Source organism: Fusarium redolens (assembly GCF_020744475.1).
Source record: "Fusarium redolens strain MPI-CAGE-AT-0023 chromosome Unknown BKA55scaffold_23, whole genome shotgun sequence".
In the NCBI taxonomy this organism is placed as follows: domain Eukaryota; kingdom Fungi; phylum Ascomycota; class Sordariomycetes; order Hypocreales; family Nectriaceae; genus Fusarium; species Fusarium redolens.
Genome location: NW_025763686.1, coordinates 158,630 through 179,417, shown reverse-complemented (window position 1 = coordinate 179,417; position 20,788 = coordinate 158,630). Strand labels below are relative to the sequence as shown.

At 50.3% G+C, this 20,788-nt stretch overlaps 8 protein-coding genes across 8 annotated transcripts; 4 read left to right on the top strand and 4 right to left on the bottom strand.

Moving 5' to 3' along the window:
• Positions 1-1,820: 1,820 nt before the first annotated feature.
• BKA55DRAFT_696636 (uncharacterized protein) lies at positions 1,821-4,034 on the bottom strand (the record flags this gene model as incomplete). The annotated part of the gene is made up of 1 exon (XM_046200289.1): positions 1,821-4,034. One exon carries the CDS (start codon positions 4,032-4,034, stop codon positions 1,821-1,823), a length of 2,214 nt encoding a protein of 737 aa, XP_046042890.1.
• Positions 4,035-5,520: 1,486 nt separating this feature from the next.
• BKA55DRAFT_545394 (uncharacterized protein) lies at positions 5,521-6,853 on the top strand (the record flags this gene model as incomplete). The annotated part of the gene is made up of 2 exons (XM_046190812.1): positions 5,521-6,003; positions 6,050-6,853. The coding sequence occupies 2 exons, from the start codon at positions 5,521-5,523 to the stop codon at positions 6,851-6,853; spliced, it is 1,287 nt and encodes a 428-aa protein (XP_046042889.1).
• A 56-nt stretch (positions 6,854-6,909) lies between these two features.
• Positions 6,910-7,681, bottom strand: BKA55DRAFT_696634 (uncharacterized protein; the record flags this gene model as incomplete). Its single annotated transcript, XM_046200288.1, has 3 exons — positions 6,910-7,102; positions 7,147-7,445; positions 7,499-7,681. 3 exons carry the CDS (start codon positions 7,679-7,681, stop codon positions 6,910-6,912), a joined length of 675 nt encoding a protein of 224 aa, XP_046042888.1.
• Positions 7,682-8,454: 773 nt separating this feature from the next.
• On the bottom strand, positions 8,455-9,675 carry BKA55DRAFT_545393 (uncharacterized protein; the record flags this gene model as incomplete). The annotated part of the gene is made up of 3 exons (XM_046190811.1): positions 8,455-9,287; positions 9,336-9,528; positions 9,580-9,675. 3 exons carry the CDS (start codon positions 9,673-9,675, stop codon positions 8,455-8,457), a joined length of 1,122 nt encoding a protein of 373 aa, XP_046042887.1.
• A 202-nt stretch (positions 9,676-9,877) lies between these two features.
• Positions 9,878-10,441, bottom strand: BKA55DRAFT_583370 (uncharacterized protein; the record flags this gene model as incomplete). The annotated part of the gene is made up of 1 exon (XM_046194208.1): positions 9,878-10,441. Exon 1 carries the CDS (start codon positions 10,134-10,136, stop codon positions 9,879-9,881), a length of 258 nt encoding a protein of 85 aa, XP_046042886.1. The 5' UTR covers positions 10,137-10,441.
• An 878-nt stretch (positions 10,442-11,319) lies between these two features.
• Positions 11,320-13,842, top strand: BKA55DRAFT_743357 (P-loop containing nucleoside triphosphate hydrolase protein). The gene is made up of 7 exons (XM_046201546.1): positions 11,320-11,666; positions 11,718-11,836; positions 11,863-11,981; positions 12,031-12,823; positions 12,877-13,063; positions 13,116-13,593; positions 13,640-13,842. The coding sequence occupies exons 1-7, from the start codon at positions 11,392-11,394 to the stop codon at positions 13,793-13,795; spliced, it is 2,127 nt and encodes a 708-aa protein (XP_046042885.1). The 5' UTR covers positions 11,320-11,391; the 3' UTR covers positions 13,796-13,842.
• A 630-nt stretch (positions 13,843-14,472) lies between these two features.
• BKA55DRAFT_598885 (uncharacterized protein) lies at positions 14,473-15,397 on the top strand (the record flags this gene model as incomplete). The annotated part of the gene is made up of 3 exons (XM_046196301.1): positions 14,473-14,751; positions 14,804-15,076; positions 15,128-15,397. 3 exons carry the CDS (start codon positions 14,473-14,475, stop codon positions 15,395-15,397), a joined length of 822 nt encoding a protein of 273 aa, XP_046042884.1.
• Positions 15,398-17,240: 1,843 nt separating this feature from the next.
• On the top strand, positions 17,241-20,496 carry BKA55DRAFT_696631 (uncharacterized protein; the record flags this gene model as incomplete). The annotated part of the gene is made up of 3 exons (XM_046200287.1): positions 17,241-17,748; positions 17,852-17,920; positions 17,969-20,496. The coding sequence occupies 3 exons, from the start codon at positions 17,241-17,243 to the stop codon at positions 20,494-20,496; spliced, it is 3,105 nt and encodes a 1,034-aa protein (XP_046042883.1).
• Positions 20,497-20,788: the final 292 nt, after the last annotated feature.

Here is a 20,788-nt window from a genome sequence, read left to right as displayed (position 1 = left end):
TCCTCGCTCTGCTTTGTGCACGGCATGGAAGCCGTTCTTAGCCTCTTGTTGTCCTATGCTGTTGTGCACCTTGAAACAAAGCGCAGCTGTGACAAACCTTGCCATAGGGGCACAGGACAACTACAGGCTTTAATTCCCAACAAGGCGACGCAGGCCACGTTATTCAACCTGGGACACAAACAAAATAAAATAAAAAAGAATAGGAATATTACACTGGTAGAATTGCGCCAGTGGGACATATTATTAATATTTAACCCTTGGCTGGCGTATATCGTGTAGCTGCACGCCAGAAATAAGGCACCAGCGTTTAATCTAACCCAGCCCCTGTATCCAGGTACAGGTGCGCTGGGGCTCTGGTGTTAGCCCCTATGCTCTGGCACGTATGCACTAGCACACATGTGCTAGTGCATATAAACTGGCGCAAACATGCCTGGGCGTCCTAACTACCAGCACAGATGCGGTGGCTCATAGGGCGCCCTGGTGCATACAGTACAGCCCGCGACCTACGCCAGTCCGTTTGTACGAGCGCATGTCGTAGGCTGGCGCAGATGAGCTTTCCCATTTCCCTTCCTCAACATGCCAAGGTTTAGAGCTCAACCTAGATACTTACCATTTCGTTATAATAGGCCGCAGCGCAAAGCAGACAGCTTGAGGTTGCACGAAAGGTTAGCGTCCCTGATGCCTCAGGCGTTTCCTAAGGCTCCCTTTGTAGGAACTCTATAGATGAAAGAAATCATGTACAACTATGGTGTGGATTAACTCTAGATTCAAGAGGCACCGTGACAGTAGCGGGTTATATTAAATAGGTAGACTTTTTGGCAGGAGGGCCATATTGAAAATTAAGGACAGGCTCTGGTGACGAAATATCTTAAGCTAGGTCTTTTCGATATCCGCGTATGAACCTCATCGGCGATATCTCCTTGCGAGGGGTTTTACGAAAGGTTCGAGCAGACCTCACTAGCGATTATTCCCTAAAAAGGATTGCCCGAAAACCTGGAGCAGACGCTGTCAGCGGAAGCTCCGAACTAAGGATTCTTCATTACCCTAGAGTAGACCCCGTAGGCGAAAATTTGCTGGTAAGGTTTTCTCGATACCCTCGGCAAAACTCCGCCGTCGAAATTTCCTCGCTGTCGAAATTTCCTTGCTGGAGATTCTTCGCTTTTCTCGTGCAGACTTTATCGGCGAAATTTCCGAGACGAGGATCCTTCGACGTTTTCGGCGGAACGCTTTTCTAGGGACCTAATTCTGGCCTGTCGCCAGGAATGGCCAGGGACGAAACAGGCGGGGACCGCCAACCCAATTCTGACAAAAGTAGATCTCTTCTCCCAGAAGGTGGCCATCTTAACAGATTATCTAGTCTCCTACACCACGCTCAGATAGTGTACAAGGGTATGAGTACTTACTTCAATACTCGTCATATAACAGCAGCCCAAGAATCAAGCCTTGAACGGAAAGGCTATTTTAGGATTGACCAGAAGGTCCTGCATGTAGAAACACCCCGCGATCGATGTGCCGTATCTTGAGTTGCTCTGGCCAGATTAGCTCAGGAACCACTCTTTAGGCCACGGAATTGACCGTCAATCCGACTACAACACAACAGGCCCCAGTTTTAGGGCCTCGCAGTATACCAACCCAGGTTATGAGATAGTACATTGTGTCCTGGACCAGCTTTTAGGATAGCACATAATATCATAGCACAGCCCCTGGCATGGTACGTTCAGTATCATAGTACACTCAGCATCATAGTATATGCATTATTACAGCGCATTCATTATCGCAGCATGTTTGATGTCCCAGAACACGCCCATTAGACCCTGACCCTATTGTGTCAGGCTCGCTCGCAAGGACTGCGCCTCAATAGCGAAAACGTCCTTCTCATGCTTTCTTGGCGCCCATTTCCTCTTCCGATTTCTACCATTGACGTTGATGGGCCCAAGAGGTTGTCGGTCATGGAACTCCGCCAGCATCAAATCCACGATCATACATCTCCCAGTGCGTTTATCGTAGAGCACGTTGCGTGGCTCTGCATCGTGGTGGAGGACTCCATGCTGATGCAATCGACCGAGTGCGGCGAGAATCTCGTTGGCGATGTCTGCATTGACGCTTCCCAAACCTTTCAAGACTGGTCGCCCGCCGTAGCTGAGGAACATGAAGTCTTCATACACGCCGCTATCGTAGTAATAGGGCTTGATAAGGTGCACAACACCGAGACAAACCGGAACAAACTTCCCCTGGAGGTCCTGAAGATGACTGTATATCTTGTTTTCGTAGCGTAGATGCTTGGTATCCATGGCCTCTACTCCTTTCGCCACAAGTGTGTAGCCATGGGACGAGAGACGGAATTTGAAGAGGGATCCCCGTGATCCAGATAGGTAGAGTGGCACGCAATCAGCATCCTTTCCACGATCAACTGCTAGTTGAACCTTCGCCAGACGAAGAAACTCGCGCAGGGTGATGTGCATGTTGCCATGATTCGCCAAGTTAGGGCATTTCTCATCTATTGAACCGCCGAACGCGAGCCCACGAAGACACTCGTGCGTGCAGTATGGCCGATCTTGGATGTTTGGTCGCACGATGGTACCCTCTTGTGAGGCTGCGCTTCCATCATGCTCCTGCATCTCACTCGACCTGACATCTGTTGATGTGGTGGTCAAGGCACCTCCGCGACTAACGCCTGGGTTTGGCGTTGGGCAAGGGCTCTCGTCGTCATCGTCATCACTGTCGTCACCGCTTGGCTGCTGCGCCCCGTCCTGGGGTGGCAAGCATCGGGAACGTGTCCAGATCGGAGAGCGTGCAAACCCTTTCCACCGTTGCGCCTTGTAAGGAGTCTCGCGTCGCGGCTTCCGATCTGTTGCCGGGATGCTCCGCAATACATCCTCGTACTCCACAGCCCATGTATCGAGATGCTCAGCAGCGTCATGCCAGGCTTGACAGGGCGGCGGCGATCGGATGGCCTGAAGCACAAAGGCAAAGGCTTGCGCAACAGCAGTACGATGGAGTCGAGTCTCGTCGTCATCTTGGACGTCTAGGCTTGGCACGCAGACGGAGTAGTAGACGCAGGATGGGTCGTCAGGGATGTGGAGGAAAACATATGTCTCTCCGGTATCGATATACCCGTACTGGATGCCTTTACCTATCATGTAGGAGTAAAGCTGGGTCACGACGGCAGTAGCAAGTCGCCTCGCTGCGAAGTCATATCCCTCACCCTCCTGGTTAATCACATCACGATCCGGCTGGATCTCTGAGGCCAGCCCTGTGACAATCTCGCCGCGTCTCAACTTATGTGGCGCTTTATACTCGATCGCGACGACGGGGACATTTTGATCGTCAGAGGTCCGGTATATGCAGAACTGATCCCCTCGGTTGCCCTTCCCTCGTGCCTTTCGACGTTGTCGAGTCATTCGGCTGGATGGTCTGGAGCCAATCGATACTTGCTCCATCGATTCGGAAAGGGAGTCATCGGTAGTACCGAGATTCGTGTGACTTTCAAAGGTCACTGTTCCATCGAGGCCGAGATGACTCTTCAGTGATGAATCGTTGTGTGTCGCGTCCATCAGCTTCTGGACTGCATTTTCCACAACGTCTCGCTCGCAATTTCGGAGTCCAATCTCGCTGCTGACCGGGCGAAGCAGGGACCTCACGTAATCCAGCTGGTGTCGGGATGGAAAGGCGGGTCGGGAAGAAAACGAGGGACTTAACGAAAGCTGATCCCAGACTTTTTCTTGTTCTCTTGCGAATGTAGTCCAGGGGATAATTCGTCGAGGATAAATTCGGCCGGTCGGGTTCGTCGTGTCCCCTTGTGTCGTTAAGGAACGATCGGTTATTATTTCGATAGCAAGGCTGAGCGAATGGCATGTTTCGAGATATTGTTGGAGTGTTAATGGTCGCGATGCGCCTGCGCGTTTCTCGGCTTCTTCGCGTCGGTGTTGTTCTAATTCACGCTGTTGTTGTTCTTCAAGAGCGCGGCTTTCGGCGGCCACACGAAGGCGTTGTTCTTCCCTAAGCTGCTCTTTGAGTTTTTCTATTTCATCCATGGAGTTGACAGATTTTGGGAGAATACCAAGCATCAGAGAGTGGTTTGTTTCGAGAAGCTCAAGCACGCCAGCTGCACCAAGGAAAACAATGTGTCATTTTAGGAGGATTCACTTTTAGCCTCAGGCCAGAATTTTGGGGTAGGAAGTGGGGACAGCTTATCGATAAGAATTGATCTCAACCTCGGCTCTCCAACACCTGAGCAACCTCGAAGATCGTGGGCAGCGCAAAAAAATGCCTCTGCAAATGAGACAAAGAAACGAGTGACTGAGATCGATAGCACGGAGGAAATATGTTGATGTACGAAATTATAGGATTTATTCCAAGTTTTGTATGCACATATTCTACTCGAACAGCTGCAATGACTCACAGGTTGTGAAAACATGCGATCCACCCGGTGGCCTTCGCTGCTCTATGCACGTATTCCGAGTACGGCGACGTGAGTCTCATTGTACACTTTGCAAAAGGAAATGAACGACCTCGTCGAAGAGAGAAGAATGCGACCAGCTGTTGGTTTTGGTCGAGAGCAAAAGTTTGCTGTTGGTTCTTTCTAAGACTAAGTGGTTCTGGAGTACAGTATTAGAGCCAACAGTTCTCGGTCCTTAGGTCCGAAATTGGAATCAGCATTAGATGGCGGGACATCAGCTTCGAAAGTAATCCACATTATTTAAACGAGGCCAAGGCGGCTTCTCTGCCCAAGATTTTGCAGCTTTCCAGCAAGAAAGCAGCATCACGATGGAGACAACTGCGCAGCAAGCTGAAGCGATCGGCGTCGAGAATTGGTTTGTTGTGAGACGCTGGATAAGGAAAAACCATGCTATCATAAGCGGGTCAGTCTACACAGCCACATCGACGTCCGAAATTTGGGGCTTGCCCAAGTCCGGTGTCGGGATTTTCAGCCTAGGGCCGAAAACTGGTCTAGTGTCTGGGCTGTCCAATCATTATCAACATTTTTGCTATAATTAGGTACACTCGAAATGACGTGGCCTCTATCGGACAATAATTTGGGCCGCAGCATCCCCACGGGGTTTTGTGTGCAGGGAAGCCGAAGCAGTTGAAAAAGGATCCATGTAGCTAGGCGTAGCTTGCAAGATCAATGAGAATGCTGAGTTGTGGGATGCACAGCTGCCATATTTATGGTTGATGACGTTAATGCTTGTCTAATGATTGTTCCTTGTTTTTAGTGCGGGGATATCCTTGAGTTGAGCGCAGACGATAAGAAAGTGGTATAAGTGGGTACGCGGGTAATATCCGGTTTAGTATCATCTAAAGGGGCTACTTGTTCTTCGCGGCTTGAAACATTCGACCTTTCAGATCTTGGATGTATAATTGCCAGCTGCCTCCTGACCGAGCACAGCTCTCGGATTGAGTCAACACATTCCCGCTGAGGTTGCCTCTGTCTCTTCCCTCTTCCTGCGAACGTTTACGAAAAGAGTTCTTCTGCCGCATGCTCCACTCCTCAATGCTGGAAATCCGATACGCGTCGAAATGCAGAAACTTGCGCCAAGCCTACGATGGACATCGTACGACGGATGGAAATACAAAGGCATGGAAGACAGGTTGAAGGCATTGGTGACGAAGCTAGATATGGGGGTACTTCAACACCATGCTGAGCTCGTTAAAGGCCAGAAAGTCAGCATGAGCGAGCCATTCTCTGCCGGGCAGTACTGGGTTTGCTTCGAGCTGATTGCTGAAGATGGTAGCCTAGTCATTGCCCGTGTTCGTTTGCCTCGACATCCCCTTGCTTTGTCAAGTGTGAGCGAAGAAGACGAACAGTATGCCATTGCATGCGAAATATCCACGATGCATTTCGTGAAGCAGAGACTCCCGAAGTTGGCGGTGCCTTGTGTATACGCCTACGAAGGCCCTGGATCACAACTCGCGCTCGATGCTGGTGCTGCATACATGCTCATAGAAGGATTTTACGGCAATACACTACAAGATGTTGTGCCTGATCTTTGTAGTTTATCGGTGAGTGGGTTTCCTCAACGACCTTCACAGTTCTAAGTCGTTCTAGGCATCGAAGCTGGAGCATGTTATGGCCCAGTGGACAACGATTCAATCATCGTTGGCAACCCTGACGTACTCTCAAATTGGATCGATCTCCGCTATTACCGAAACTGGAGAGCCCGTCATTGGTAAGCTATCTTCGGCTGCCGCCGAGGGTCTTATTTCGCAAGGACCTTTCCAAAGCGCTGTTGATTACTTTACTGCTCTTGGAGAAGCGGCCTTGCGTCGGGCGTACGCAGATAGCGGCACTCAGAATTCGTCGCACTTCCGCAAGCTTGGCGCGCTCCTCTTTCTTGATATTGTGCAATCTACGCCATTATTCAAAGTCCACCACACACAGTATCCCCTCAATCATATGGACCTCGGTACGCAGAACGTTCTAGTCGACGATGATCTCAACTTCCTAGCCGTTATCGATTGGGAGTTTGCCCAAACTGCACCATGGCAGGTAAACCACTACCCGATGCCCTTCCCACTATTATGGTCGGATGAGCGGATCAAGAACATCCTGAACAACCCTGACCACCTTGCATACAAGAATGTGTCACGACAGGCGGCTGCTAGGAAATTGTATTGCAGGAAGTTTGACGAGGCTGCGGCTAAGCTGGCCCAGGACGGCCTATCCCTCAGTGATAGTTACCCAGAAGTGTTAGAAGGGGCGGCGTCGAGGATTTATGCTTGTTTCTGCAAAGTAGGGGACGTACCGGAGCAGGATGAAGGCCTTGTGAACGAAATGGCGCGCCTGGCGTTTGGGTTTGATGCTGAGAGAACGAAACAATATCTGGAATATTTACTATACAAGCAAAGATGACGAATACCTCCGAAGAGTCGCATGTCCTTTCTGGACTTCGTTTTGCTGCCAAACATCTAATCCTGACCCTCTGTCTCAAAGTATACTCCCACTTTACCAGTCTGTAGTTCCATCACCATTTCATTCGCGTTGTCGTTCTGGGGAGGGATGAGTTTCGGCCAACTTCGTAGCTGATATGATGGGGCGAAAGAGCAAGTGATCGGAGATCCGTGATCCGTTTCGAAGGCAACTCGCGCGTCTAGAATGACTCTGTGATTATTAGCCACTGTCTTGAAGTGGAGTGGTAGACTGACAATCCGCCGATTTGGAAGTCGAGCAGTACAGGCTCGCAGCCTGCACGTTCTAATTTTGCGGACGCGACTTCCCACATGCGATTTGCGGCGCGAACACTCCCCAACGTCTCACGGGGTATTCTGTGGGATCCACGCCAATAGATTCCTCGGCAACCATCTTTCCACAGCTGGACAACGAAGACGTCCGCCTTCGCACCGCCCCTTCTGAGCTGAAAGACGTGGCCTCGGTCCTCTTGGATTCTCCGGTAATCCCCAAGCGCGCACCATTCGAAGGATTCCTCGAGAACCGAACGAATGCACTATAAATTCTTTAGGAAAAATGGATAAAGAGCCATTTTTGGAGCTGGTTCACCTCGTTATTGCGTACGTTGTCGCGGTAGAATTGCAGGCCTGCCATAGATGTTGTCGAGAATTGCTGTTTATTCTCCTCCATGTCCAAGATACGGCGGCCAACTATGGAGTCCTGTATGTGATAAAAGCCATTCTCTGCGATCGCCTTAATTGCGTCTTCCAGTGCAAACGTAGTTGATGCCATCGAGCCGGTTGCTCGGTCCGAGCGACAAATATCGCGAGGCTGCGGGTGAGGTCGAAAAACAGAGGGGAAGATGGATGGGTACCTGAATGAGGGGTAAAAGCATGCATCACACTTTTGTGAGAACCCATGCCAACCTGCCCCACACAGTGTCTTCCCCTGCCCCTGCACACATATAGAGCTGTCGACGTTGGATTCACCAAAACGTGAAAATGCGAGCCACCCTTGCTTCGGGGTAGGCAACAGAGAGGGCATCAACCAAGTATAAAACCACTCGTTCTCGGCATGCAAGATCTTGGTTCTCCTTTCAAATACCTAATACTATTCGTCTTCCCTCAATATACCGGACTCCGGGATCAGTACTGAAAATCATCTTGAAATCATCTGTCTTCCTACCTTCACTTGCTTTAGGGACTCTCCGCGAACATGCCTTCTTCCAACAACCAAGTTCAGTGCTCGCAATGCGGCGCTGTTTACGGTCAGGGCCAGGCACATACCTGCCCCAAGTGAAGGACCGCTGTAGAATGAGGTATGCTAAAGATATAGTTTCTTGGTCAATAACTGATTTCAGGCAGCAGGATTGGCGATCAATTTGGCAAAGAGACTTGACAATAATATCTCCTGGCAGATTACATGGTTTCGTTCGCTTTTGGTGAGGGAAGGGAAAGCTGAGTAGAAGATTTCGCTAGCAGTTGTTCATCGCCAATAATCAAAACCCTGGCACCGACGGCAGGAACCTTTTTTGAGTCTTATATTACTTGATCCTTTCGTAATCATCATTCTTTATTTGTTCTTGCACTATCTGCAAAAGTGGGCACGAAAGACACTTCTGAAGGAACATCAAGTGGTACTGGCCGCTCGTTAATAGGCATGCGGGCAGGCGTAGAAGCCGATTTCCAGTTGCTATCAGATGCTGCAACAGGACCCGCTTGGGCAAACGCCCAATCTCCTAGTGTAAGCGTATTGTTTGTTGTTTGGGGGTCCGGAGTAGCGAATGCCCATTCGCCTAGGGGATATTCGTTTGATTCCGAATCCGTGGTTGTGATAGCAAATGCCCATTCACCCAAACCCCAGTCCACGTTTGCTGTCACTCCCATTGTTGCGGCCTCGAGAGACCAATCTTCCCCAATCATGCTGCTAGAGGTGTGCAGTAATACATTAGTATTTGAATCTGCAATCGGGGTCTTCTGTGCAGGCATATGGTCAATTACGCACGAAGTTGAGATCATTTCGCGTTGCGGTTCCGTTGGCGCGTTAGTCGTAGTCATCGTATCAACCGTTCTTTTTGTTGCCGCCGAATCACTATGTCGGCAGGATGGTCCCGGGTATAGGTTGGTATCGTGGGCGGAAACAGGAGCCTTCTCCTCCTCCTTCTTCTTCTTCTGCACCTGCTCTGAAACAGGAGATATTTGACCTCGTTTCCTAGCGCTACGCCGATCCTGCCAGCGGTCCAAATCTTTGCTGACAGTTGCATTGAAATTGACAATCCTTTGCTCCATGAAAATGCTCTTCGGATCGTCAGGGCTGCTCTCATGATGATGCCTGTTATATCGGTGAACCTTCACGATAGGGTCGAAACAGAATGGACACGTCTCATAACAATCGACATCTAGGGGTTGGGTTTAGTAACGTGCTCACGGATTCACGGGCAACGTACGCGTTTGGAAGTGTCGCGCGAGATTTCCTCTGGATGTATACGGATCGTTGCGGCTACAAGGCTTGTAAGGACATGTGAGCGGATCCGATGGAGAATGAGATGCCGATTCGTCATCATCTTGCTCTTCGCTGTTGGGCTTCTCCAGATGCATCCGACAGCGCTCCAATTCTGCAAGAAGCAACCGTTCACGAGCCTATTCCATTTGGTTACGAGTGCCAAAGTAAAATCTTTAGGTGTCACTGACTCTGTAATTCTCAATGTGATCCAGAAGGTGTTGGTTAGAACTGAACCTCACGAAACAAGTCTGACACTGAAGGTGTTGTTTGTACTCGTTTGCCATTGCTGAAAAGCGATCGGGACTGAAGAGAATAGATGAATGATTTGATTCGGAGCGGTGCTCCAAGATTAAATGACCTACCCCATTTGTGACAATGACAGACGCAGCCCCACAGCGGAGCAGCTCGGGCCGGTACTGGTGCCCGACGTAAACCGACGCAAGCATTTAAACCAAGCCAGTGCCCCATCTGCTGGAAAAACAAGAGTTTACCAACTTTGAAATCTATTTCTACGACTTGTAGCTGAGCAAAATGACAACACCGTGCGCAGCTTGTAATGGCGAGGGCATGAAAGATGGTGGTATTTGTACAGACTGCAAGGGCAAGGGGAAAATCGATTGAACAAATTTCGCTTGCGAATTTCCTTCGGTTGTACATGCACGTGGGAAGCTGAGGTACGTTGCGCGGCTCGTTTCGAGACTACCAACGCGCTGACACAGTTTGTAATTAGGAACCATGACAGCATTTACGCCAGTCGAGGTCAACACTATTGAGTGACCCTCAGTGCGGACGGCGCTGCGCTGTTTTAAGTCCCAGATGAGAAGTATGCGTGACTGTCAAGCTATAAAAAAATCCCATCCTACTCTTCGTTCAGACGTTCTGGGTAAAAGATCATCAAGAGAGTTGGACAGGCTGGAGATGCAGAACATGGGGGTTGACATTAGCTGTGTAGTTTAATCTTCAATGACGCGCACAGTACCAATTCCCGTTGCGAAATGAATGAATGCCAAGGGTGATTTTCTTAGATGATGACAAATCCTAAAACCAGCCCCAATATTTGGATGCCTCAAATCTAGGGCGACGATATCAGGGACTAAAAGCCGGCGCTCACTCCCGTCCGTCTCTCACTTTTGTGAGCACCCCTGCACTCGATCCCCACTTGAAACGCAGATTTGAGAAGTCCCTTGCACTCACAAATTCGTGAATACCCTTGTGTGATCTCCGTGCAGCCTAGCAATGTTAACCTACATGACGAGAAGCCCCACTTCAAACAACCAGTGGCAACAAAATTTGTACAGTGGGCTATCAAAACGGCAAGAGGAGCTTCGTCGTGCCTGATCTGCCGTCCAATCGGATTTGAGATACCGCCTGCCTGCGAGATCCCTGGATTCGTATGAGAGAGGAACTAACGTCTCTTTGATATTGAACACCCTACCTGGACATGGATCGCATTGCAACCCGTTCGTTTGAGGAGTATGGAGCACGGGGGTTGACTTCGCGCCAACCCATCCTTCCTAGCCAATATGTGAGATGCGTGCAGATGTCCCATTGACCTTTCGACCAAACATATCAACGGTCTCTCAACGTAGGGCTTGGACGTATATTGTAGAATGCGGACTCCCTGGCAGTCTTATCCTGGGATTTAGTTTTTTGTTTGTCAGTCGGGGATCCAACACTACGAAACCAACAGTATCACCGCAGTCGGTGGCTTGCAGGTAATCTCAGCTGAGATTGTCGCCCACTCGTAGGTGCTAGGGTAGTCACACTTGATGTGAATCGACATGTCTTAAACTGCCGATCAAAAGACTTGCTTCATCTGGGTAATGTCGCAAGAGCTCTCCGAGTCCTCCTGGAGTATAAAAATGGCGTTGTGTCGCCAAACTTATGTTCGACTTTTCTTTTTCTGAAAATCACCGCCAGAGCAACTACCCCATCTTCGAAAAGAAACCATTATTGTTCCAGTAGAACCCCTTCTCATCTAAAATCCATTCTCGGCCATCATGTCACCTGTTGCGGATATGCCTCATCCCTTTGTCAACTCGCGGTCGACTCGGCCACCTAGCCCTAGTGCATCTACGATCTCAGACTCGAACACGCTCGAGGTTGAAAACGCAGAAATGGCGTTTGCTGCACGGTTTATCACCGCCGTTGAGACACTTGTGGATAACAAACTATCCAACAGCCATCCAGATGGCACCGAGAAACCCGAAACAAAGGGAGGACAGCCTCATATTGGCCGTGGGACGATTCTTAGTTACAAACACGTTGAAGAAGCGTAGGTGACCTCCCTGACTGCGTTATACACTACCTAATGAAGACGTTTTAGCTGGGATGATAAAACGTTCAAATACAAGATCGTTGAGGATAATCAATCCAGGATCGGAAATCTCGACCAGTTTGTATTTGTTGCCAGAGACAGAATCGGCAAGTTAATATCTATCGACAGTGAGCTTGTCTAATCAGCCTTATAGATAGAAGAACACAGGACAAAACAACCTTCATTGACGTCAAATCCGCGGCACTTCGAGATATCCTGAGGGAAGCGTGTCGCGATTTCCGGGGTATTTCACTTGCTGGTGATACTCCTTCAGTAGGATTCCCATTTACCTTTTCAAAGGCGAATAACTGACATTCAAAAGATTGAACAAAACGTTGTCTTTCACATTCGAAGCTTCCTGAGATATCGGCGCGATACCATTGTCGCGGAACAAGACGCGATGAGCCATAGCCATTTGAATCTCTTTGTGGATTACATTGAGGCGGAGTTTCACTCAGTAGACGAAGAGCTTGCTGGCCTTGCCATCAAGAATGAGATAACCTTTGATCTTCTCTGGGCTTTATTTGAGCCGAACGAAAAGGTCTTTACTACTTGTCCTGGCACTGGCTCCCCGAGATGTGTTCTCCACAACTATTGCGAAGAAGGGGAAGAAATGGACGGGTCCAAATTCGTGCGCCTTGACACTCGCTTCCTAGGCACCGATGGGAAAATTTTCGGTGAAGCAACTAACAGAATCAAAATCCCGCATTTTCCTGGAGCCAGAAGAATCGACTTCCTCCCAGCCTATCCTTTGCGTTACCATCATAACTACGATGAGATATTCCGAGAGCTGGTGGAGAATGGTCGTCGATTTATCTCCTTGCATGGCAGTCATCATCTTCAATACCGAGGATTCGCCTTTTTTTTCGATGACGAGGGTGAGATCGTGAAGCGCCATGTTGACGGGCGGATCATGGTGGATCCGGTCGGCTTCCGGGAGCATTACCCTGGTCATCCGCAGCCGACTGTCCGAAATGTCAACCCCATACAAGAGACCCCCGGGCCGTCCAACTGGACTGGGTCTTTCAGTTCGGAGACAGTGGTATTGCAAGACGAAGATTTCCTTATCTGCGGTCCAACTGTCCTGGGATTCTGTCTTGGCAGTAAAAAGTTTCGTAAGTCGAGACAATTCCGTGAATAATTTTGCCGATGCCTAACAATTTCTCAGTTGAGTTTGCTGTCGCTTATATCAGTGACATCACGTGGATGCCGTCGTCCTACGACGACGTGAAGATACCCGACGCCCAGAAGAAGGCCATCTGGGCTCTTACTCACACGTACTTTTCTGGCGATACTGAGAATGGCCTCGAGGATATCGTACAAGGAAAAGGACGGGGCATCAACTTTCTACTATAGTATGTACTGCGAATATACAGCTTTTTCCTTTTTGACTTACAACGGTGTTAGTGGGCCGCCCGGTGTCGGCAAGACGTTAACAGCCGAAACAATTGCGGAGACCCACAGACGGCCGCTCTATGTGGTCCCGGCGGGCCAAATTGGAGTCGATCCGGTACAGGTGGAGAATATTCTCACAAACACCTTCAAGATCGCAGGTCGTTGGAAGGCAATCCTGCTTCTTGATGAGGCGGATGTGTTTGTGTCTCAACGTTCCGACAACCCGCAAGTCAATGCCCTTGTCTCGGTATTTCTTCGAGAATTGGAGCGGTTTGATGGCATTATGTTCCTTACGACGAACCGAGTGCAGTCCTTTGATACAGCAATGATGAGCAGAATTCACCTTGCTCTGGAATACAAGCCGCTGGGAATAGACTCCCGTCGAGCTGTCTGGAAGTTTTTCCTGGAGAAAGCCAGAACCCAGCATGGCACCTCGAATCTTACTGAACTAGTTGATATCGTGGCGCACAAAGAGCTCAATGGCCGCGAAGTATGATCATACCCGTTCTTTGAGACCATAACTAACTATTGCACAGATTCGAAACACTGTGCTTGTGGCACAATCTATGGCTGTGTATGAGGGAACAGTTGTGTGCGAGGATCATCTCATGGAGTCCATTACAGCACGGGAACAAGTCCGCGAACATCACCTTGGAGTCGGTGCTTCTGACAACTTGAGATCTTACTTCTGATCTGACTAGCTGTGTTCCATCCTCACTATACCTCTAGATGCGGCCTGATTATTGGGGGGGGGGGGGGGGGAAGGGAGTAGACGAAGGGGGAAAGTTGCTATATTGTCTTTAGTTCTTATGATTTTCACTCCTTATACATTCTTAGTTAGGACCTGGCACTGTAGGTTGGGGGGTCTCGTACATGAGAAGGATAAAGAGAGATGTGTGCTTCGAATAATTACGTGGACGCATGTGAAGCGGCGCGGAACAAAATAGAGGGTTAAGGTGGTGGCCCGTCAGTCCCTACAGTCTTCAACTGGCCACTAGGATATTTTAGCAACACCACGCTCGTTACTCTGTAATCACATTCATGAATAAGAGTGCTTCTAAGGCGAATCTTGTGGAGTGTTACCTTCATATCAAACTCACTTGCCGGTTAGTGTATGATATTGTCGAGCGTGATGATGGCTTCTTGGAGCCATGACCTTGACCCCTGAAACTGATCAACCACTCGGGAAGTGGATGCATGCAACCATCCTCGTGTTGGACCTTTTGTCTCATTAATCACGCGTTATACGGTGTGGTGGAGCATTTCCTCGCTAGGTCATTGAGTCGCAAGCATAAATAAGGGCCTGGAGTCCCGTCTCAAGATGCAACCCCATGACAGATGTCTTTATCGCTCACACAGTTGAGAAACCATGGACCCTTCTTCATATTATGAAACCAACGACATGTACCTCATGTCTGTCCTCTCCTTTTCTTGCCTTATCCTCTTTGTTGTTATTAAGTTTGATGCCCCGTGGTCAAAGGAGAGTTGTCTCTCATACCTAGTAGGAGTATGGATTCCGTTCCAGCTGACGGCCTTAATCCTGTTCTCTCTGCAGCACTCCCAGAGGGTCGAACTCCCACAGCAACTAGCGACATCTGTAAATACCATCTTGGCCACAACATCTCTGTTGGGGGTGGCAGTCATCCAGGTCAGTCAAAGTCTGTAAGATAATTGTTGCACGCTCTAAGATCACAACATAGATTATCACGATCATCTATACATTCGCAGTCCTAGGGAACGAGATATGGTGGAAATCGGCTGCAGCACTTGTGTGTGTTGAAGTTGCTTTGATTTTGATATTTACCATGATTCCGCAAGTCCCGACCCCCGTGGAGCTGGCATATATCATGCCTTTCACTTCACAAACTGCAGCTATAGGTGTAATCTGGGCGTCATCTCGAGACATATTCCGAAACAGGATACAGAAGAATACGGCTGATCATCTGTTGGGTTTGGGCTTAATCACTCTCCTTGTCTCTGCACTTTTACTTCCACTGTCAACTCTCAGGTACTTTTGAAGCCAGATGACTCTCCAATGGGTATTCTTCATGGTAATCACAACGGTAGCCTACCGACTTCCTGAGAGCTCTAGCAACGAGCCTGCTACAACCAGTGCCTCACAGATTGAGCTCACACCAATGGGCGGCTCATGCAGTATGAATGAACCTCCGCCCGAGAGTTCGCCGGACCTCAACGAACGAACATCAATCCGTTCCCGCGTAACCCTCCCTCCTGATTGTATACGATCAGTTGAACATTCTGGCAACAAACAAGACATTGACTCGTCAGTGTAGGTGGAATATCTCACGCACTGCGCAGAGAAAAGTGAAAGGAGATGGCAGTAAAAGTCTGCAACAGGTATATGTCTTGCGCTGCTGGGGGATTCGTCACTGCCGGACGAAACACGGGACCGTCGAATGGCACCCCGTTCTACATATCACATAAAACACACATGTTTTTTCATATAAGTCAAGTTCTATACAGCTAGCTGATGCCGTTGATCCCTCGTCGGCTTTGTCTAAGTTAAGCCTTGGGAATAATGCGGAAGGGTGCGCTGGATTTTGGCCCAAAAACAATGCTCAAGGCAGGTACTGGAAGCAACAAGACAGACCGAACCCTCCGTCTGTGGACGGACGCTCGGGTATCACGCTAACTTCGAATGTTTTGCTGGACTCGAAATCATCTCACATTCACGGCATATCCCGGCCTACGTCCTCTTACAAGCGCTCTACCCTTCACTATTCTCCGGGGTAGCGCCAGGCTTCCCCTACCGTTGATATCTCAAGCCCCGGATATAATCGCTTCTAGGCTTGTTAGCAATACAAGTTCATAGAAGGAGCTACGCGAAATACAGATGCGATATGCGGAGGCTAGCTCAATTTAGCTCGGTTTAGTGCGATGGTGTTATGCTCCGGGAGTTGCCCAAAGGGTTTTGGGAACAGTCACTTACTGGTCCTTTTACGCTCCATTTTCAAATTTGGTTTTGTACTCTATTCACTGGTGGTTTGGTGGTGGATTTAGTTCCTGCCTGCCGAGGTCTGCTTATATTACTATCCTTAATATCTGAGCTAATTGATCTTGCTGATCCACCCATTGCCGAGATCGTGGTTAATTGTCGCTAGGGTCAGCGGGGGGCGAGCGGCCCGTTCCTTGCCCACTACTCTGAGGATGGGCCTTGATAATCGTGCCTTGCATGCACACTTCAGGTGCTCGCCGATTAGTGAATGACCTAACGCGTCCGCGACGCGCTAAAGCCGATTTTCGCGGGCAGTAGGAGGCATTGGCCACAGATATGGATGGGAGCAAGCGAAGCGCCGTTGTGGAATTTAAGCCTTGTACCTGCTCCTCTTTAGTAACAGCTGCTGCCAGTACCGTACGTACTCAACAAATTCGCACACCCGAATGCCTCTTTTTAGCATACTCTAATTGATTAGAGGCCTTGAGCCTTATCCAATAGGCCGTCTCGTGTTTTGTGGGGATACAAGGGCTTTGATGGACCGATCATTACGAAATGCACAAAGCGCGTTTGTGTCCTCGGCAGGAAGCCAAGCGCGACTCCGCCACGCCACAGCCTCGTTAGGCATCCACCGTGGTACCTATTGACGGATCCCCTCTCTCCTCAGCGCTTTCCTTCAGCGAACCATAGTTCCACGAACATTGTCGCTGTTGGCCCCCGCAACGAGGGCAAGTCATCTCTTGTCAGCCGGGCCCCAGAGATCGGCATGCTTACAGTGGTAGCGCAAGGGTCAAGACAAAGATAGGACAGATCTCGATGCCGCTCTTGGCGCTCTCAGGCTCCCCATTGCATCGTAGCGGAAAGAAGACGAGGCTCAGTTCGCATATGTAGTGTCAGCGGTTAGGCGGGGTAGCGATCAAGGCATCTGGAGAGCCAGGGCAAACCCATTTGCGTGACCACAAGGCATTGCTGCTTCAGATCAGTTGCGTACGACCAACGACTTCTGGACCTTCTGCCTGAACGCGGCCTGGGGCGGGCGGGCCCTGACCACGGTGGGCACGATAAATACGATAAGGCTGTCGCACCCTGCTGGAAGCACTCGTGCAGGGGTGGCTGAGGGCCGGTTATAAGGTAAGGAACCCCTCACCAGCTCAGACCTGTCAGATCAACGACACCTCACCATGGAGCCCGCCGGCCTCGTCATTGGGGTCGCTGGGCTCGCTGGGCTCTTCAACGCCTGCCTGGAAGCCGTTGACAAGGTGCAATCCTACCAAACATTCGGAACTGACTCGCATGTTCTAGATACTCGATTCAAGGCTGCCAAAACCCGCTTCGAGCGATGGGGCCCGGGTGTGGGGATCAAGCAAGGCAAGCTGCTCCCCAATCATCACCCTGTTCTAGACGACAATGACACATCTGCGGTGGTGACGGACTTGCTACATATAATCATCAAGACTATTTGCGATGCGAGCAACTCGCCCCAACGCCGTACTCGGGCCACCGGGCCAGAGGTCGATGACTCGTCGGGCTTGCACGAGCCGGGGCTCCCCTTCGCAGCGGCGTCACGGTCGAGGCGGGGGAAGATGTTCTGGGCGCTCTGGGGCAAAAGAGGACGCGTCGAGCAAGTCGAATTATTCGAAAAACTAGTGCAAGAACTGCACTACCTGGTGCCCCCGACTACTGGGGAGAGTACACGACCGACACACAAGCCGGACCCAGGACGCTCCGATACGCTCGAACGAGGCATGGACTCCAGAAGATTGAAACGTGGCTGTCGTCTGACGAAGGCTAGGGACTCCAGGTCACACATGGCCTGCCGAGATACGACAGATTCTGGCTCGGATCGAAGGTGAAGTTAGAGGTTAGGTACACCATCCAGACTTCCCAAGCTGAGCTAACGTCCACGGAGCCGAGACACGACGGGAACTCCACTCCTGGCTCGGCCGCTCTCTAAACGAACGTTACCACGACTCCCTCGAAAAAAGACTGATCGGCACGTGCAATTGGATCCTCGACCGGCCCGTGTTTCAGCACTGGCTGTCGACAGAGTTCTCCGCGGGGCCAAAGCTGCTGTGGGTAAATGGACCTGCGGGGTTTGGGAAGACGATTCTCTGCGCCCACGTCGTCGAACATCTCTCGTCCATCCTCAACACGCCCGTCTCCCATTTTTTCTTTACATCCGACCACGAGAGCCGCGAAGACCCCTTCTTGGCCCTACGGTTATGGATCTCCCAGATCGTGTCACGTCATGAGGGTGCATTCGAGCACGTTCGCCAGAAGTGGGAGTCTGACTCAGATCCTGTCGCAACACGCTTCACTGTCATATCGCTCTTCACGCAACTCCTCCACGCCATCCCTGGCTGCACGTTCGTTGCGGATGGCCTGGACGAATGTACCTCGTTAGGTAACACTAACACTTCGGTTGCGAAATTTCTCCACGATATCACAAATGCGGTTGCCGGGACGAACGCCCGACTGCTTGTTGTGAGTCGCGACGAGCCCGAGATCCGACGCGCCCTCATAAACGACGCGCGCGAGAGCTTTGCCCAGTACAGGATCGTGCCCGAAGACGTCCGATCCGATACTGCCGCCTACTCTCAATCCATTGTCGACAGGAAACTCCCCAATAAGAGCGACGATATCCGGTCGACTCTTTCCGAAGCAATGACCAATCGATGCCAAGGCCAATTCCTTTGGCTTAAAATGCAAGAGGAATCCCTGAGGAGAGGGATGAACAAAAAACAACTTCAGAGCGCTATTGAAAACACGCCAACTGGGCTTGACCATCTCTACGACCGCAACTGGACTAGAATCACCCGATTAGGAGAGTGGGAGAAGCACCGTGCATTCGCCCTTCTGCGCTGGACTGCATTCGCACTACGGCCCCTGACTGTCTGTGAGATCACTGAAGCCGTCCTCATCGTCGAGTTTGAAGGCCTGCCATTGGACGATCTCCCTGATGCGGTGGATGACGATTACGTCGACAGTGAGATAATTGGCCTCTGTGGCCCTCTCTTAGAGGTCAGGAATGACCCCACCGATCCTTCCGTGGGCCGAAGGACAGTGCATCTACCGCACTTTACCGTCCGACAATTCCTGCTTCGCCAGCTCCCTACACCAGATTGGATCCAACAGAACAATCGCTTGCAAATTTCTCATGAGAAGGTTCAGAATACCGTCCTTGCTAAAGCTTGCCTTCAGTATGTCAGCTTGCGTCAGGTTTGGGGTGACGGTAGCTATGATCCCTCCTCTCTTGGTCTGTCGTTGCGAAGCTACGCGGCAACGGCCTGGCATCGACATGTACATTTAGGCGTGCGCAACGAGGCCGAAATAGCCAAGCTCTGCATCAAATTTCTCGACCTAGACAATCCCAACTGGGAAGCTTGGAGATCGTTGATCGAGCCAGGGAAAGTAGGACAAAGAAACAAAGAAGCCGAGGCCATCCCACCTGGTCCGCTCTACTACGCAATAAAGCTGCACTTGAACGACGTGGCAATTGCTCTAGTCACTGAACAAAGCGCGAATGAGAGCAGCAGTTTGGGAAGGTCACCTCTTGGCGTCGCTTGCGCTAATGGGTGCATTGACGTTGTTGACGTGCTTCTCAAGAAAGGGGCCGACCTTACGGTTACAAATCGCAATGGATGGACACCTCTGCATGCAGCATCATATAATGGACACGAACATGTTGTCGATCTCTTACTTGATCGTGGTTGCAGTGCGGACCTCAGGGATAAAGAAGGTCGCACACCTCTATCGTGTGCTGCTGAGAAAGGACACGAGCCAATAGTGAGGCGACTTCTCGCTATGAATGCTGTCGATGTGAACGCGAGGCGTACTGTTTACCCAAAGTCGGTCTTTTATGGGGTATGGTGTGATGACAAAGAGATTGCGAAGTTCTTGTTTCCTATGGACGACAGTCCGAGACTTGGTTGTTTTGGCTCCCTCCTACCTTCAGTAAACTCGGGCGACATCCCTATGGTCAATTTAATGAAAGCCCTTAGGCACCTTAAAGGTGCTGAGGTCGAAGCGATCAAATCTGGTCATACCTCTGTTTTAATCGAGGCACCCGACATCTGTAACAAAGTGGAGCTGGTGCTTGCTAGAGACGTCAATATTAAGACTGGAACAACTCCGCTCCACCTAGCAGCTCAGAATGGCCATGCCACGGTGGTCAGGACATTGCTTGAAGTGAGAGGCATTGCCACGGAGCCCGTGGATGAGTCTAATCGAACTCCCCTGTTGCTTGCCGCAGCGGCTGGGTACGAGGCGGTGGTCAGACTTCTCCTTGGGGCAAATGGTGTCAATCCAAATTTCATGGACGGGTACTATCAGACGCCGCTCTCCCTGGCTGTGAGATACGGGCATGAGGCCGTAACCAAGCTTTTGTTGGATAATGGCAACGGAATTTTACAAGATGAAGTGCGTAAGCGAACTTAGACCATGAAATATATACAAAAGTCTTGACGACGATTTTGTTTGAAACTCCTGTTTGCCCCACTAGAGAGTGGTGCAAGGAAAACCTCAACGAAAATGACAGAAAAAGGCGCGGCAGTGGTTTGGGAAAGGAAAGACGTTGCCGGGAATAGAACGGTCGCACCCGTCGTGATCGCAGAGATGTGTCGGAGTTGGTGTCGATTGCTTATGTCAGGAGCAGTCTGATTTCGGCACCCCAGCGGGCGCTTAAAAATAGAAAAGCGGCCAGTCCGGAATCTCGACATCTGGCCAGGCC